The sequence below is a fragment of the Mobula birostris genome, chromosome 7, assembly GCF_030028105.1.
Source record: "Mobula birostris isolate sMobBir1 chromosome 7, sMobBir1.hap1, whole genome shotgun sequence".
Lineage (NCBI taxonomy): Eukaryota > Metazoa > Chordata > Chondrichthyes > Myliobatiformes > Myliobatidae > Mobula > Mobula birostris.
The window spans coordinates 38,008,438-38,027,125 of NC_092376.1; the positions used below are offsets into that span (position 1 = coordinate 38,008,438).

Here is an 18,688-nt window from a genome sequence, read left to right on the forward strand (position 1 = left end):
CAATTCTCTAGCTCAGGGCCCTCCAGGTCTCACTTCTGTACTTCACAACAACCAAGTGTCAACAGGATTGGCTATCCAGAGACAGAGATAGTTAAGTTCAAAGAGAAAAGTTGCAGGCTCAAGATATTCCAGGCTTGGATGGAAGGAACTAAAAAGGGAATGGTCTCTGATAGGATGGAGAGCTGGAAGAACTGAATATGTGATGAAACTAAATGACAGGTGACAGTAAAGGACCTACACAATGATAAAAAATTATTATGCAGGATACATTACTGGAATGGCCATTTATCTGAAATTCTTGAATTCAATGTATCTGGTAGAAAGAAGATGTGTTGTCCCTCAAATCTGCATTGGATTGTTTTTATGATCAAGGAGGACAAACAGAGGCATATTGTGTATTGCTCGAGAAAGAAGCTATAAACAATAATGATAAAAGGTATAATCTTGGCAGAAACATCAAGTCAAGACAATATAGACTAACCACTACATCAAAAGAGCACATTGAAATAGAGGAACTTGGGTGTATATGTACAGTATCTGCATGCACTTAAGTCGCGATCCTGATGAAAGGATAGTTTGCAAGAACTGGTGAATTTTGCAGAATTCCACTTCCAGTGACTAGTAAGAGTACTGCAGGAGTCAGTGTTGGAACCCCAACTTCTCAGTTTATACATTAATGATTTGGATGAATAAATTGATGGTTTTGTGGCCAAGTTTCCATACAATATGAAGATAGGTCGAAGTTCAGGTGGTCTTGTGGAGGCATTGAGGGTCTACAGAAGGACTTGGGTTGAGTGGGCAAAGAAGTAACAAATGGAATATAGTGTGGGGTTCTGCACTGTGGCAGGAAGAATGAAGGTGACTTGGGTATCCCAGTTGAGGATTCCCATAAGATTAATTTCTGGGCTGAGTTGGTGCTTATGGAAAACAAATGCAAAGTAAGCCTTCACTTAAAGACGACTAGAACGTAAAAGCATGAACGTACTGCTGAAATTTTCTAAGGCATTGATCAGACCACCTTTGAACAATTTTGAGCCCCGAATCTTGGGAAAGATGTGCTGGCTCAGAAAAGGGTCCAGAGAAGGTTCACAAGAATGATCCTCGGAATGAAAGGCTTGACTTAAGGAGCATTTGATGTTTCTGGGCCTATACTCGATCGAGTTCAGTAAGATGAGTGGGCATCTTATTGAAATCTACTACAGGTTTCTCCCGCCATCTGAAGGTAGAGCGTTCCTATGAAACAGTTCGTAAGCCGAAATGTCGTAAAGCAAGAAGCAATTACCATTTATTTATATGGGAAAACTTTGTGAGCATTCACAGACCCAAAAATAACCTACCAAATCCTGCCAAATAACACATAAAACCTAAAATAACAGTAACATATAGTAAAAGCAGGAATGATATGATAAATACACAGCCTATATAAAGTAGAAATACTTTTCCACAATCATTACTGAACTGTTCTCGGTAGCAAAAATCTCAAGCAAGCGCCGTCGGCAAAAAATTTCACCAAGTGCTGTTGGCAAGAACACTCTCTCCAGTAACCTTTAAGCTATGAAGCTGCCAAATCATAGCAAATAACACGTAAAAATACACAGCCTATATAAAGTAGAAATAATGTATGTACAGTGTAGAATCACTTACGGGAATCGGAAAGACAGTGAGCACGCTGATGATGGTGCGTTACACTGAGTCATCGCAGGCTGGGTGGTGCAGTGGCTCCCCACCCTACAGGCCACTGAGAGATACATTGCAGCGAAGAACACAAGGGTCCAGCGGTAGCCGGGAGGTACACAGTACATCTTTAAGAAAAAAGCCTAAACAAACATGCTAATTAATTAGGTGCCGCCCGTAATTGTCGGCCCAGATCAGTACCGATTTCCGATTGCGTCGTCTCTGATCTGGGCCGACAATTACGTGTCAGCAGCACCTAATTAATTAGCTTGTTTATTTCAGCTTTTTTCTTAAAGACGTGCTGTGTGCCTCCCGGCTACCTTTGCATTCTCCATGAATCGGTTTCTGTCCGTGGCCTGGGGGTTAGGGTGGTGGGACACTGGGATGTCATCTCGTCGCCTATTTCCATTAGAGCAGGCAGCTCATCTTCTTCTATCTCTGCCCGCTTCGATGTCGAAGGTCGAGGTTCGTCGTCTGCTGTGGCTGATGTGGAAGGCTTGCTTTACTGCTGAGCCTCGCGCATTTTTCTATCACACAGTTCTTTAATAAGGACTCAAACCACCCTGCAAGAATCCCCTAAACCGACATACCCTTTCACAATTAAAGTCGTACTTTATCATTACTCATTTGGTTTCGATTGTTATCCTTTTTTCTTCCAATTGCATCAGCTCTTCATCTGTCAGTTCTTGGTGATGGGATGCCAAAACCTCTTCAACATCATGTTCGTCAGCTTCCACAAGCCAAACTCACATTGTCCTTACCCGTATGGGTCCTAGCTATGCCTGCCTTTTTGTTGGCTTTGTGGAACAATCTATGTTCCGTGCCTATTCTGGTATCTGTCCCCCACTTTTCCTTCGCTACATCGACGACTGCATTGGCGCTGCTTCCTGCACGCATGCAGAGCTCGATGACTTTATCAACTTTGCCTCCAACTTTCACCCTGCCCTCAAGTTTACCTGGTCCATTTCCGACACCTCCCTCCCCTTTCTAGATCTTTCTGTCTCTGTCTCTGGAGACAGCTTATCCACTGATGTCTACTATAAGCCTAAACAACAGGAATTCTGCAGATGCTGGAAATTCAAGCAACACACATCAAAGTTGCTGGTGGAAGTTGCTGCTCCTGACGAAGGGTCTCGGCCTGAAACGTCGACTGTACCTCTTTCTAGAGATGCTGCCTGGCCTGCTGCGTTCACCAGCAACTTTGATGTGTCTACTATAAGCCTACTGACTCTCACAGCTATCTAGACTATTCCTCTTCTCACCCTGTCTCTTGCAAAAACGCCATCCCCTTCTCGTAATTCCTCCGTCTCCGACGCATCTGCTCTCAGGAAGAGGTTTTTCATTCTAGGAAAAGGGAGATATTCTCTTTTTTTGAAGAAAGGGGCTTCCCTTCCTCCACTATCAACTCTGCTCTTAAACGCATCTCCCCCATTTCACGTACATCTGCTCTTACTCCATCCTCCCGCCACCCCACTAGGAATAGGGTCCCCTGGTCCTCACCTACCACCCCACCAGCCTCCGGGTCCAACATATTATTCTCCGTAACTTCCGCCACCTCCAACGGGATCCCACCACTAAGCACATCTTTCCCTCCCCCCCGCCTCTCTGCTTTCCACAGGGATCGCTCCCTACGCGACTCCCTTGGCCATTTGTCCCCCCCATCCCTCCCCCCACTGATCTCCCTCCTGGCACTTATCTGTGTAAGCGGAACAAGTGCTACACATGCCCTTACACTTCCTCCCTTACCACCATTCAGGACCCCAAACAGTCCTTCCAGGTGAGGCAACACTTCACCTGTGAGTTGGCTGGGGTGACATACAGCGTCCGGTGCTCCCAATGTGGCCTTTTATATATTGGCGAGACCTGACGCAGACTGGGAGACCGCTTTGCTGAACACCTACGCTCTGTCCGCCAGAGAAAGCAGGATCTCCCAGTGGCCACGTATTTTAATTCCACATCCCATTCCCGTTCTGACATGTCTATCCACGGCCTCCTCTACTGTAAAGATGAAGCCACACTCAGGTTGGAGGAACAACACCTTATATTCCGTCTGGGTAGCCTCCAACCTGATGGCATGAACATCGACTTCTCTAACTTCTGCTAATGCCCCACCTCCCCCTCGTACCTCATCTGTTACTTATTTTTATACACGCATTCTTTCTCTCACTCTCCTTTTTCTCCCTCTGTCCCTCTGAATATACCCCTTGCCCATCCTCTGGGTTCTCCCCCCCTCCGTCTTTCTTCCCGGACCTCCTGTCCCATGATCCTCTCGTATCCCTTTTGCCAATCACCTGTCCAGCTCTTGGCTCTATCCCTCCCCCTCCTGTCTTCTCTTATCATTTTGGATCTCCCCCTCCCCCTCCAACTTCCAAATCTCTTACTCACTCTTCCTTCAGTTAGTCCTGACGAAGGGTCTCGGCCTGAAACATCGACTGCATCTCTTCCTAGAGATGCTGCCTGGCCTGCTGCGTTCACCAGCAACTTTGATGGGTGTTGCTTGAATTTCCAGCATCTGCAGAATTCCTGTTGTTTGTCCTTACTTCGTTCACCACGATCAAAATGCTTAATTATGTCTAGTTTTACTGTAAGTGTAACACCCTTACGAGATCTTTCAGGCTTTTCCGATACCATAGAACTCATCTTGCAAACGGCTGCTCACAGGCACGTGTTAAAGCAAAGCAGTTCCGAATCCGTGGAGAGCAGCTGCTCGGGGTGCGCTGCCTTTTATCACGCGCTGAATTTTTTTTTCCCGTAACAGTGAAAACACCTTCTGAAAGCGAAAATAGGTCTTTCGTAACAGTGAGGTTTCGTAAAGCAAACGTTCGAAAAGCAGGGGACACCTGTATTTACTGAAAGGCCTGGATAAAGTGGAAAATGTTTCTATTCAAAGGAGAGCCTTGGATTCGAGGACACAGCCTCAGAATAAAAGGATGCTCCTTTACAAACTGAGATGAAGGGGAATTTCTTCAACCAGAGGGTAATAGAATTTCTTGCCACAGAGGGCTGTGGAGGCCAAGTCACTAAGTTTTTGACTGATAAGGGGGTTCAGGGTTACAGGGAAAAGGTCAGAGAATGGAATTGAAAGAAGTAACTTCTCTTGATTGAACAGCAGAGCAGACTTAGTTGGTTGAATTGCCTAATTCTGGTCCTGTATCTAATGGTCTAATGACCTTATTCTAGCTTTCATAATCACAGGCATGGAGTACAAAGGACAGCTGATGTGGAATCTTTATAAAACAACAGACAGACCATAACTGAAGCATTGATCCACTTCTGGTTATGAAGTAAGTGCTGGCAGAGGTACTGCCTTGCAGCACCAGAAACCCAATTCAATCCTGAGTATGAGTGTTGACTATGTGAAATTCGTGCATTCTCCCTGCCAACTGTTTTTTTTCCCCCTGGGTGCTCCAATTCCTTTCACATCCTAAGACCTGAGGGCTGGGAAGTTAATTGGCCACTGTAAATTGCCTCAAGTGGCTAAGTGAATGGTCCAGTCTGAGGGAGAATATGAGAATAAAAGTAGCACATTACAGGATGAATGCAAATATGTTACAGCCGACATGGACAGTGAACTAAAAGAGTCTGTTCCAAGCTGTACATCCCCACAAATCTGAAGGTGAAGTAGTGATTAGCAGCAGATACTAAGCAACAATATAATGCAAAATTGAATAAAGTAGCTACTGGAATCTTACCATATAACAGAAGTGAAGGTCATTTTAAAAGCAAGTCAGAAACTCCTTGTACTACAGAAAATACCTTATGTCTTGACTTTCAAACTCTATCCACCATCTACAAGGTACCAAGGCACTTTGCACTTTCCTGGATGAGTGCAACTCAAACAACAGAGGATGCAAGATACTTTCTAAGATAAAGCAGCCTATGTAAATGGAACCTATTCACCACACTTACGATTCAATCTCTCCTCTACTGGATTATTGCAGATGCAGTGTTTACTTCCATTAACAATAATCTCTCCTGTAAGTCCGTAAGATATAGGAGCAGAATTAGTCCATTTGACCCATCGAATCTGCACCATGATTTTATCATGGCTAATCCAATTTTCCTCTTAGCCTCAATCTCCTGTCTTGTCCCCGAATCCCTTCATGCCCTGACCAATCAAGAATCTATCAACCTCTGCCTTAAGTATACATAAAGACTTGGCCTCCACAGCTGCCTATGAAAAAGAATTCCACAGGCTCACCACCCTCTGGCTAAAGAAATTTCTCCTCATCTCTGTTCTAAAAGGACGTCCCTCTATTATGAAGCTGTGTTCTCTGGTCTTAGGCTCTCCCAGCATAGGAAACATCCTCTTCACATCCACTCTTAACAGGTCTTTCGCCATTCGATAGGTTTCAATGAAGTCATCCCTCACTCTTCTGAATTCCAACGAATATAGGCCCAGAGCTATCAAACACTCTTCATATGACAAGCCGTACAATCCTGGAATCATTTTCGTGAACCTCCTTTGAGCCCTCTGCAGTTTCAGCACATCCCTTCTAAGATAAGGGGCTCAAAACTGCTCACAGTATTCCAAGTAAGGCGTCATCAGTAATTTATCAAGTCTCAACATTACATCCTTGCTTTTATATTCTAATCCTCTTGAAATGAATGTTAACATTGCATTTGTCATCCTCACCACAGACTCAACCTGCAAATTAACCTTTAGGGAATTGTGCACAAGGACTTTCAAATTCCTTTGCACCTCAGATTTTGTACATTTTCTCCATTTAGAAAATAGTCAACCCTTTTATTTCTTCTACCAAAGCGCATGATGATACACTTCCCGACATTATATTCCAACTGTCACCTCTTTGCCCATTCTCCTAATCTGTCTAAGTCCCTCTGTAGCCTACTTCCTCAAAACTACCTTCCCCACCACATATTTTTATATCATCTGCAAACTTTGCAACAAAGCCATCAATTCCATCATCCAAATCACTGACATATAATGTAAAGCACAGACCTGGCAGCCAGCCAGAAAAGGCTCACTTTATTCTCACTCTTTGCCTCCTGCCAATCAGCCACTGCTTTATCCATGCTAGAATCTTTCCTGTAACACCATGGGCTCATAGCTTGTTAAGTAGCCTCATGTGTGGTACCTTGTCAAAGGCCTTATGAAAATCCAAATACACCACATCCAACAATTCTCCTTTGTCTATCCTGCTTGTTAATTCTTCAAAGAATTTCAACAGATTTTCCCTGGAGGAAACCATGCTGTCTACAGCCTATTTTATCAAGTGCCTCCAGATACCCTGAGAACTCATCCTTAATAATACTCTAAAATCTGACCTCGGTGGTTGGGAAGATTAACTGGCCTATTGTTTCCTTTCTTCTGGCTCTCTCCCTTCTTGAAGGGTAGAGCGACATTTGCGATTTTCCAGTCTTTGGAAACTATTCCAGAATCTAGTGGTTCTTCAAAGATTATTACTAATGCCTCCACCATCTCTTCAGCCACCTCTTTCAGGACACTTGAGTGTACACCATCTGGTCCAGGTGACTTATCCACCTTCAGACCCTCCAGTTTCCCAAGAGCCTTCTCTCTAGTTCTGGTAACTTCACACACTTCCTGCCCCCGAACACGTGGAACTTCCACCATACTGCTAGTGTCTTCCACAGTGAAGACTGATACAATCTGAAGAATCGTATACTATCATGAACTGGAAATATATTGGATTCCTTTACTTTTGCTCCAAATTAAATAGCTTCATGGGATCACATCAGTGAAAGGTAAGAGCTCATATGCTTCTTCACAAGAATACTTTACCGTGGGTAACGCCTGCTAGGGCTTTACTCTTTGGAGAGGAGGAGGATGAGAGGAGACATGATAGAGGTGTACAAGATAATAAGAGGAATAGATAGCGTGGATAGCCAGCGCCTCTTCCCCAGGGCACCACTGCTCAATACAAGAGGACATGGCTTTAAGGTAAGGGGTGGGAAGTTCAAGGGGGATATTAGAGGAGGGTTTTTTTACTCAGAGAGTGGTTGGTGCGTGGAATGCACTGCCTGAGTCAGTGGTGGAGGCAGATACACTAGTGAAGTTTAAGAGACTACTAGACAGGTATATGGAGGAATTTAAGGTGGGGGCTTATTTGGGAGGCAGGGTTTTAGGGTCGGCACAACATTGTGGGCCGAAGGGCCTGTACTGTGCTGTACTATTCTATGTCTATTCTATCTATGCCGTCCTGTCACTAACATATACATCCCAAGAATGGAGACAAGTATAGTGTTTCAATCAAGTCTCAGATTTTCTAAACATTTCTATACATTTACCACAATGGTGATATTGATGTATGTTATACATGTTCCTTTCTCGCATATTAAAATGCAAGTAAAAATGTAAACATTAATAAGACATTTTAAATAGAAATAACTCCTACTAAAATAAACTGATTGTACACACCTTATCAGGATGAGTGAAATATTTAGCAGGAAGAACTGGGTCCTTGGGAGACTCCAGGCTATAAGTAGTACTTTTAGAGATGATGATGTTCATTGCAACATCACAAACTGTGTATAATTTCTAAAAAGGAAGCATATTGATATGTAACTATTTTAAATTAATATCTGAAAAGAAATACAAAGCGTTGAGCCACATTTAATACATCCTTTCCTATTATAATCCTACTAGTTTTCACCAAAGAAAAACATTTTAAATCTTTACTTATGTTCTCCAAAAGGAATTAATCAAATATATAATTTACTGATAGGTTACAATGCTTATGATTGTGAATTACAAGTATAGTCATCTAGTGGTATGGTATTTAAGAGACTTAATTAATGACCTGAATATTTAAATTTCACTAACATAGCCAGCAAATCAGTTAAATTATATTTAAGTCATTCAGGAATAAAAAGTTTAATCAGTAGCTACGAAACTATGAGTGAAGCAAACTGCTACCTTTATCTATTACACAAGATATTAAATCCACTTCAATACAGCTACTCTTAGTTTAACCACTTAGTTGAAGACCAAATTGTTAAAATCTCATGAGTAAAAAAATTTCAGACACAAATGTTTGTTTCAATGTACTTCATCAAGTGTCTCAATCCAACACTCAAATAATGCTTTCCCCTTTAATCATCTATAACATTAAAAAAAAGAAACAGGCCACACCATTGTGACATTGTCCTTTCCTAGTATTCAATATTCATGCTTGCCCAAAGGTCAAATTCACTTCTTGCCACTGAATAGCTCCCAGTAAGCTGCTGACATCACAACATAGCCTATCCTACAAATGGCAACTATGACATGATGTTGGGAGGTGGGAGTAGGGGATAGGATGGGGAAGAAGGGTTTGTGAGTACAGTGAATTGGATGTCTGATAATCAAGCATTTCTGGAAAAAAGCTAAAGAAAAGTTTTAAAGTTGATCTTTTTTGTAAAATAATGTCACTTTTACTTAAGTAAAAACATAAACATAAGTTGAAAAAAGAAAAATAAACAAATAATGGACAAGATGGGTCATAAGGGCCTATTTCACTGATGCAGGTTTCCATGAAAAGAAAGCTTAGCTTTTATATTAAGTCAACAACTGAATTTAAACATGGGTCTGGACTTGATGCCTAGCCTCTAGCAAAAAAGCTGGTACCAGAAGCTAAGTCCATCCAGTTCCTCATCTCAGCGATTTCTCCATTCTAATGGATTCAAAATTAAGTCCAGAAACAGGGGAAAAGGTCAGATTTGTGTATAATCCACTTCTTGTGCTTCCTCAATTATCATAACAGTAAGCATACATGTCCGAAATATATTGCTGCACTCTCTGCAGTTACCTGAACATTCTCAAAGTAGCAACTAAATACCCAAAATATTAAAAAGCAAAATACCATAAATGCTGGAAATCTGAAATTAATAAAAAGTAAATGCCAGGAAGGGTTAGGAGCATTTGTGGAGACAGAAACGGATTTTTGCCAGTTCTGCTTGAAGATCATCAACCGGAGACATAGTGCAGTTTGTTGCTCCTTAGATGCTGCCTCATCTATTGAGTATTTTCTACATTTAGCCTCAAACATTAAAATTAACTGCACAAAATTTATAGGCAAACCTCATTCATCTTTGGATCATCTGGTCCCTGGACATCTTTCGTCTGTTTTATATTTTCCACCATTTTCCTAATAAAAGCGTGACTGTTATTTTCATTTTTAGCCATCAAGATTTCAAGCATAAACCATAAGCATCTGGAAAAGAAGATTAGAAGAGAAATTCATTTATCAGTTTAAAAATATAATTGTACAGAAATAGATTTTCAATTTTACTGTTTCACTAAAATAGGCATACTTACCTATTCCACTTCAATTCAGAACATTTGATGAAGCAGCCTTCAACAATACTTGCATAGCAAAAAAAACTTTTCCCTAATGCTTTACTGTAGCATTATCTCACACTGAGTTTTCTTTATGTCTAACAGTTTTCTTAATAGGAAACTTATTCTCATTCTGGAACTCTGCGTGAGGTGTGACCAAGGCCTGCTGTAAACTGTTAAAAAGCTTCACTCTTCTCTTACGACTTGAAGTATTTCATATTTGCATTCCATTAAAACACAAAGCTGGGAGATATCTACCACAATAACTTCCACATTCTGCAACTAAGTCACACAACCTATTCTCTAATACTCTAAAATCTGTCTTTTTTTAAAGCCCGCCAGATTATGAATGCCCCACTCATTTACAGCTCGTACATGCAAGAGTGTATGGGAAACTAGTAGATGGATTTGCTGGCTGCTGAGCCTACAGAACACTTCAAAAAAACAGAACTCTGCTCTAACCTAGGAAGAATCTATAGTTTCCACTAGGTGCCAAAACAATGTACGAAATTTTATTTCTTTGCCATTTCAAGCTTACATAAATGACTACAGATAATTAAGTACCTTCCCCCATCTGGCACAAAGTTTTTGTGTTCAAATTCATGACTCCAATTTAAGCACTCCAGTTTTAAAACAAAGCCATTATTATCACTTATTCTTTTCCCAAATATTTAATATTTAAAAGATCCTATACTATTTGCTGGATCTGAGAAAGGTCAGATTAATGAGGTTTGTGTACAAACTCATTTATTTTAAGTGAAACTCACAATTTCAAGACAAAATCCTCTTTTCTAAAGAAAGTGGTGATTTGATTCCCACACCGTTGCCCTCAAAAATAATACCAATTCTTCACAATTTTGTTGTCAAGAATTTGGTTTAATTCTAACTGCATTCTCCCTGAAAACAGGGATGCTTTGATTTCTGATAATCTTAATGTTATATTATCTTAGGAGACAGTGATTATATTCAAAATAATTGTTTATAAAATATTTGATATCCCGAAGATGTGAAGGTTTGTCATAAATCTAAATATATTCCATCTGTAATCATGGTAAATTCAGAAGATTAATGAAGTGAAAATAAATGCAGTTATTTTTAAAATATAAAAGTGGTAAATATCATTCCATTTCCAGAGCTGTTGATAAAGAGAAAATAGACATCACAAGGAAGGAGTGATAGATGGAAGAGGAGAAAAAAGTCACTCAACCACAAGAAAAGTGCATGAAAAATGAACAAAGAGCAATGAAGCAACTAGATACGAGAGAAAGTATTAAATAGCGTACAGGACAACATGCACAGATGAAGTCAATCTCTGCAATTTTAAATTGTCCTGTAAACACAATTTTACAATAAAATTGGAAGCATACTTACTCTTTAATGTCCTTCAGCTGTTCAATATCCTGTACCTTTACATAATCTGGATCGTGAGCAAGAAGGTGAATTGTGTATGGAACAGCATACTCAGGCAACAATGATAACAATTTTTCTGCAGAGAAAAAAGATGAGGAGCTTCATAGAAAAACAAAAACCTATTATAACAACAAGTCATTAGGTGACAAATTATTCATTTAACCAAAAAAAATCTGCTTAATTAAGTCAGTAAAGGCAAACTTGGATAAGTAGAAAGTGCTGCATTTTGGGAAGTTAAGCCAGGGCAGGAATTGCATAGAAGGTGGAAGGGCTTGCAGAGCTTTATAAAATAGAGAGACCTTGGGGGTCAGGGTATACGTACGTAGTTCACTGAAAGTGATGACAGAAGCAGACAGACTGGTAAAGGTGGCATTTGGAAAGTTTGCCTCAAACAGTCAGGGTATTTGTGTACAGGGATAGAACATCATGTTGCAACTGTACGGCTCATTGGTGAGACCACATTTGAAGTATTGTGCACTGTTCTGGTCACCCAGATATAGGAATGATGTTAAGCTAGAAAGGGTGCAGAAAAAAATGGCCTGAGAGAGGATATGGAACTAGCCGCCTGAGGAAGCTGCAGAGGCAGAAATCTCTACAATATTTGAAAGACATTTGGACAGGCCCATAGATAGAAAAGATTTAGTGGGATATGAGCCAAACAGAAGCAAATAGTACTAGCTCAGAAAGACATCTTGGACAGCATGGATAAGTTAGACTGAAGGGCTTGTTTCCATACTGTACGACTCAATACAGGGGTATTAACTTTAGATGACTTTCACCTCACTGCAACCTCTCCAGTATTTGTTTATCAGAGTTTCTATTTGTATTAAATGTTAACTTACTTGGATACAATCATTCTAGTCAAAATAGGAACTCCATCTGAGATGTTATAATCTTGTTCACATTAAAGTCCCTAACTTATTCTTACAAGCTGGATTTAAAACAAAAAGACAGAGTTTTCCAAACTGTAAAGGCAACAAAAACTCATTAAGGGCATCCTGTAGTGACAGATGCAGGCAAAATATTTACCAATAATACAGTGCCACCCAGAGTACTCCAACGTGGGAATGAAGCAACCATCACAGCACTACTTAGCTAAGCATAACCAGCAAGCAGCATTTACCAAATCAGTAGGAGCACTAAACATAACACCATGCCAAGTAAATGCGTCCATTACACATTTTGAGCATTACATAACTATAAATACCACCAAACAAGTAACAGTCAATTTAAAGTAATCTTTCAAGCTGTCAGCTGAATGCTCAAATGCTATTATGTACAAGGTATACGATATCAATGCCAGTCAATAAAGAACAGTTGAAAAAAAGGTGCAATTATTATTTGAATTATATAGTTGTTTCAAAATCACCGAGTATTTATTGATTTATAAATTCAGTGAATACTTTGTAGAACACCCTGATCAGTTCCCTTTATTTTACTCTATAAATCAATTGGTCTATTTTTAATCATTATATTTAATTAACTTTTCTAGCGAAACACCTGTATGGACCCTCTGAGTGAAGATAAAATTAAAATAAAAGCAATTTTGTTACGAAATCCACTGTGGAATTACTATTACTTCTACCCCAGGAGAAAAAGATGCTGCACATTCCTTTGAATAAGTAAAACTAATAGAATGTTTTTCTGTTGTAATAAGTTATTTTCTTTCCTATAACTTGATGATACCTACCACTCACTGCTGCATGCTGCTTCAGATATTCCCTCCTAATATTGATATTTTTCACAAGACATTGCCTGGCATGTGCTCTTCTTTCTTTTGCTGGGTCCTTTGCACAGAGTGAAAAAATAGCCATATATTCTAGTGGTAGTCGTAACTTGGCAAGTCCTTTGTTGAGTTTCTGCGCAAATATCTGCCTCACTTGATAACATTCATCCTGTAAAGAAACAAATTACTCTGAAACAGACAGAAGAAAACAGCCAACTTAAAAATGAGAAACTAAATGCTTAAACTTACATATCACAATGTGGATTCCCACATTCTTATTGACTCACAACAGTTCGTAATGCACTGTCATAAGCTTTCAACTTACATAAATGGGTTTTTTTAAAAAGCAATGTTTCACATGTAATATCGTGGTTGGTAAACCAGCTACACTTAATGCAGGTTTCACACTATAAATTACCTTTTATATGAGCATGTTCAACAAGTACAGGCCCCAAACTAGTAACATTAAGACCATAACACATAGAACAGAATAAGGCCATTTGGGCCATCAAGTCTGTCCCGCCATTCGATCATGGCTGCTTTGTTTTCCCTCTCACCCCCATTCTCTTGCCTTTTCCCTGTAACCATAAAACATAGGATCAGAATTAGGTCATTCAACCCATCAAATCTACTATGGTTGATATATTACCCCCCTCAATCCCATTCTCCTGCCTTTTGTCTGTAACCTTTGATTAATCAAGAACCCATCATGACCTGGCCTCCATAGCTGTCCTTGGCAATGAATTCCACTGATTCACCACCCTCTGGCTAAAGGGATTCCTTTTCATTGCTGTTCTAAAATAACACCTTTCTATTCCCAGGCCGAGCTCTATGGTCTTGATCTCTCCCAAAATCCTATGGTCTTAGAGTCTCCCAATATTGAAAACATCCTTGCGGTGTATTTTAAAACATTATCATTGTTGAATTTCACCCCACCGATATTCTGGGACCGATGACTGACCAGAAACACAACTAAACCACCATGTAAATCCGTGGCTCCAAGAGGAAGCTGACCAAGTAGTATGCAGCTAATGACTTACTCCTTACTGACTTTCCAAAAGCTTTCCACCATCAGCAATGTAATCTGGGATCACTACCAGATGAGCACAGCTCCAACAATAAATGTTTCACTCCATCTAGTCATTTAGTAGCCATTTAAACTGATACCCCAACTCCAATGGCACAAGCAGACCAAGTTCCATCTCCAAGATGTACTGGAGCAATTCAACAAGGCTTACTCAAGAACACCTATATTCATCATAGAAGGCAAAATAATAAGATAGTGACATCAATTCAAAGATCCCCTCCAAGTCACACACAAGTCTGCCTTGGAAGTACGCTGTTCTCCCTTCATTATGATTTGCTCAACAAACTAGAAATTGCTGGTGATAGTAATGTGGAAATACTCTGGCGGTCAAGGAAGCAGTACTTTCTCAAAAGCAATAAGCATGATCAATAAATGCTGACCTTGCCAGGCTTGTCTGCACCTTGAAATTAAAAAAAACCTGAAATGGTTACTAATTTAGCAAAGAGAAATACTAATTTTAAGTACTATGTGGTATATAGTTGATAAAATTATACCATAATGTAAAACATGTTTTGCTATCAACATCCAAATGTTTAGATGAAAAATACAACTGATATACAACATTATACACTAAAAATATATTGAGTTTGCAACTCTGTAAAGCAACTTACTATTTATATAAAATGTTAATAACTTTGTATACAACCAATAATAAAAGCAAGAAAAAATGTTGTGATTTCTCAAGATTGGTTTAAATTGAAAGTTCTCTTTCAAAATATATTTTCATATCAAACCTAGCAGACCCACACCCAGCATGGATAGATTACTGACAGAAACATGGTATTTGTTTCTGAACATATATGTATCATCTATCTGCCCAAAAAAGTTACCAAAAATAAATTAGACTAAACAAGATTTTTTAAAAATGACTTACATTCATTACCAGTGCACATAACTGAAACTGTTCCAGAGTGATGATTTCATAGTAACATGGCTCCTGTGCTAGCTTCAAAACAGCACATCCAGCAGCTAGGCGCAGACGTGACATATCAGGCTTACTGCACAGGAAGCAACAGGAAAACAGACAAATTAATTGGATGGTCATTTACACTTTAAAGTCATGACATGGATTAATGTTGAAAGGCATGGACACAGTGGATGTGGCAAAGTTGTTTCCAATGATGGGGAAGTCTAGTACAGGAAGGCATGACTTAAGGATTGAAGGGCACCCATTCAGAACAGAGATGCGAAGAAATTTTTTTAGCCAGAGGGTGGTAAATCTATGGAATTTGTTGTCATGGGCGGCAGTAGAGGCCAAGTCATTGGGTGTATTTAAGGCAGAGATTGATAGGTATCTGAGTAGCCAGGGTATCAAAGGTTATGGTGAGAAGGCGGGGGAGTGGGACTAAATGGGAGAATGGAACAGCTCATGATAAAATGGCGGAGCAGACTCAATGGGCTGAATGGCCGACTTCTGCTCCTTTGTCTTATGGTCTTATGGATTAAAAACCATACTTGCGTTTAGTTCAGTTTTACAATTAACATGACTGATTATTTATTACTAGTCCTTTATTTCTCTAAGGTTTTTAAGGAAAACTTTTAAATACTATACACAAAGCACATCAGTTTTTCTTCTACCATATTCAGTTTTTTAATTTTTTTTAAACAAGCAAGATTTTTAGGTAGTGTGTGATTTTAATTTGAATAATACCAAACAGAAGTTTTCATTTAAGTACCAGACTAAGACATTATTGCAAATATTAAGTTGGAAAAACCATTTAAAACTAAATTACAACTGTATAGTTAAATTATATTCATAAGAGAACTTAATTTTCTTTATATTGAATTATCCATGGCAGTGACAATCATCACCTACATCCTGGATGTAGTGAAAGTACAGCATACAGAACAGAAAGAGTAGAAAACCCAGACTGACAACATGGGCTCCCCATCTTCCATATATTCAGTAATGCAAAAATATTGTTACTGAAGTTTACAATCATAGAGTAATACATCACATTTTCAAAATACAGGTCTACTCTCATTGTGCTCCTGTGGGCACAATGATCAAATTAGAATTTAAAATAAGCCCAATGCTGAGCCACATTTCCTGTTCGCAGATTACACTTAATTGACTTCTCAATCTCATTAAGTAATGTTTGAACTTAAACATAGATATACAAGTTAAGAAAAAAGAAAAAAGCCAAATTCACATTGTCTGTTATTTAGATATGAAAATACAAGCTCCAGATCATTTAACCATCAATCATGCCCATCAGGAAGGGAAACTGTCACTGGAAAACATTTTTAAACTTTTATGATGACTCATACTGTACCACTAAAATCTATTCAAAATATAGCAGAACATATAGAGCAGTACATCACAAGAACAAGACTTGCATCTCAAGATTCCTGTGCATTGCTTCTAAAGATCCTCCCATTTTACTGTATATTTTTCATTTACATTTGACCTCTCAGAGAGCATGCCTCACATTTGTCCAGATTAAATGCCACCTTTCATTTTTCTGCCTATATCTTTAACTGATTTATATTCTGCTGTATTTTTGACAATCTTCTTCACTATCCAAAACTCTGCCAATTTTTGTGCTTTCTGCAGATTTATAGACAGATCATTTACATTCTTGTATAGATAATCACAAGTACAGGTCCCAGCAATGATCCCAGCAGATCACCACCGGTCATGACCTCCAGAACAGAGCAAGTAACTTTTATAAAAATCTTAAACAGTAAAATAACAGCTCCTCTCCTGCTGCATCAAGCTGCAATGACAATTCACAACTGTAATATTTGCACTCTTTTTTTTAGCAACTGGTGTAACTCTACAACCTTTCAAGTACCATTTTTGGTTTGAGTGTGCAAAAAAGTGGAAGCCTGACATCTATCAAATTAAGTAGAAGGCCAGGGCCAAGATTAAAACGTGTTACAGGGGAATTGCATTAAGCATTTTACTGTGCCTAAGTGAACTGCGTGGATTTAACGCCAAGACTGAACTAAAAAAAGTTCACTATTTAATCATATTCTCATATACAGAAATCTATTTCCTCTGATAAACAATGCAAAGATAGTTTGATCTTGTTGATTTCAAAGCCAATTCCCTTCATCACCTCCCTTCATAAATATAGTTTATTTTAGTTCATTAGTCTCTACTATTTTACCAAATGAAACTATTCTTGATTACCTCACTCATTGTTTAAGGTAGCACCGTAAAAATACATCTTCTAGGTTTGAGTTCATATACCCTATTTCTTGAATTGTGAGAAATGAAATTAAATTGCTATCTGAATCAAGACTTACCTCTACAATATAAATAATGCACAAAATCGAAAACCAAGCATCTTACTGACCATTATATTTCAAGTTCAAGTTCAATTTATTGTCATTCAACTATACACATGAATACAGCCAACCAAACGAACCAATACACCTCTGGACCAAGGGGCACAACAGAGTATATATAACTCACACATACATAATACATAAAGTAATATTACCCCAAATAAATTTACAAATAATAAGGTGCATTTACAACACAAGTTAAAAAGTACAGTATTGCATTACTGGTACTTCATACATGATGAGACTTGGGTGGCAGCAGGGAGCTCAGTAGTCTTATGGTCTGGGGGAAGAAACTGTTTCCCATTCTAACAGATCTCGGCCCAGTGCTATGGTAACTCCTGCCTGAGTCTAGTGGGTCAAAGGGTTTGTTGGATGGGTGTGAGGGATTATTGATATTTCTAAGGGTCCTGCGTATACAGTGCTCCAGATAAATATTTTTGATGGGTGGATGCATGGAAGAGAGACCTCAATGATCCTCTCAGCCATCCTCACAATCCTTTGTAAGGACTTGCAGTCAGATGGCTTACAATTCCTGTACCAGACAGTGATACAGCTGGTCAGGACACTCTCAATGGTACTCTTGTAAAAGTTGGTTAGAATGGAGGCAGGGGGAGCCTCACTCACCTCAATCTCCTCAGGAAGTGGAGATACTGCTGTGCCTTCTTGGTCAAAGAGGAGGTGTTGAGGGACCAGGTGAGATCATCCTTTATATGTAATCCCAGAAATCGAGTGCTCCTAACTCTCTCCACGGAGCAGCAGTGCATGTGCAGTAAGGAGCGGTCAGCCTGCACCTTCCTAAAGTCCATAAACATCTCCTTGCTCTTGTCCATGTTGAGACTCAAGTTATTGTGTTTGCACCACTCTACTTGCTACTCTACCACCTCTCAGTACGTCGTGTCGCTGTCGTTGTTGAGGCCAGCCACTGTTGTGTCATCAGTGAACTTGATGATTCGGTTTGAACTGGACTTAGCAGTGCAGTTATGTATCAGTAGGGGGCTGACACACAGCCTTGGGGAGTGCCAGTGCTCAGTGTGATGGAGTTAGAAATGTTTCTGTCAACACAAAACTGACTGTGGCCTTTCTGTCAAGAAGCCTAAGATACAATTACAGAGAGAGGTGTTGAGACCCAACAAGGACAACTTAGCCACCAGCTTCTGAGGTATGATTATATTAAACGTCAAGCTGAAGTCAATAA

General features: G+C 39.5%; 1 protein-coding gene across 11 annotated transcripts in view; it reads right to left on the minus strand.

Moving 5' to 3' along the window:
* Positions 1-18,688, minus strand: part of pds5b (PDS5 cohesin associated factor B) — a 263,499-nt gene that overhangs the window by 23,949 nt on the left and 220,862 nt on the right. For all 11 annotated transcript variants that reach the window (XM_072262926.1, XM_072262916.1, XM_072262922.1 and 8 more), the window contains 5 exons: positions 15,071-15,194; positions 13,074-13,278; positions 11,345-11,459; positions 9,716-9,848; positions 8,075-8,194 (listed from right to left, as the gene is read on the minus strand). In XM_072262926.1, coding sequence (XP_072119027.1) covers positions 8,075-8,194; positions 9,716-9,848; positions 11,345-11,459; positions 13,074-13,278; positions 15,071-15,194 — 697 coding nt within the window. The remainder of the gene's footprint in view (positions 1-8,074; positions 8,195-9,715; positions 9,849-11,344; positions 11,460-13,073; positions 13,279-15,070; positions 15,195-18,688) is intronic.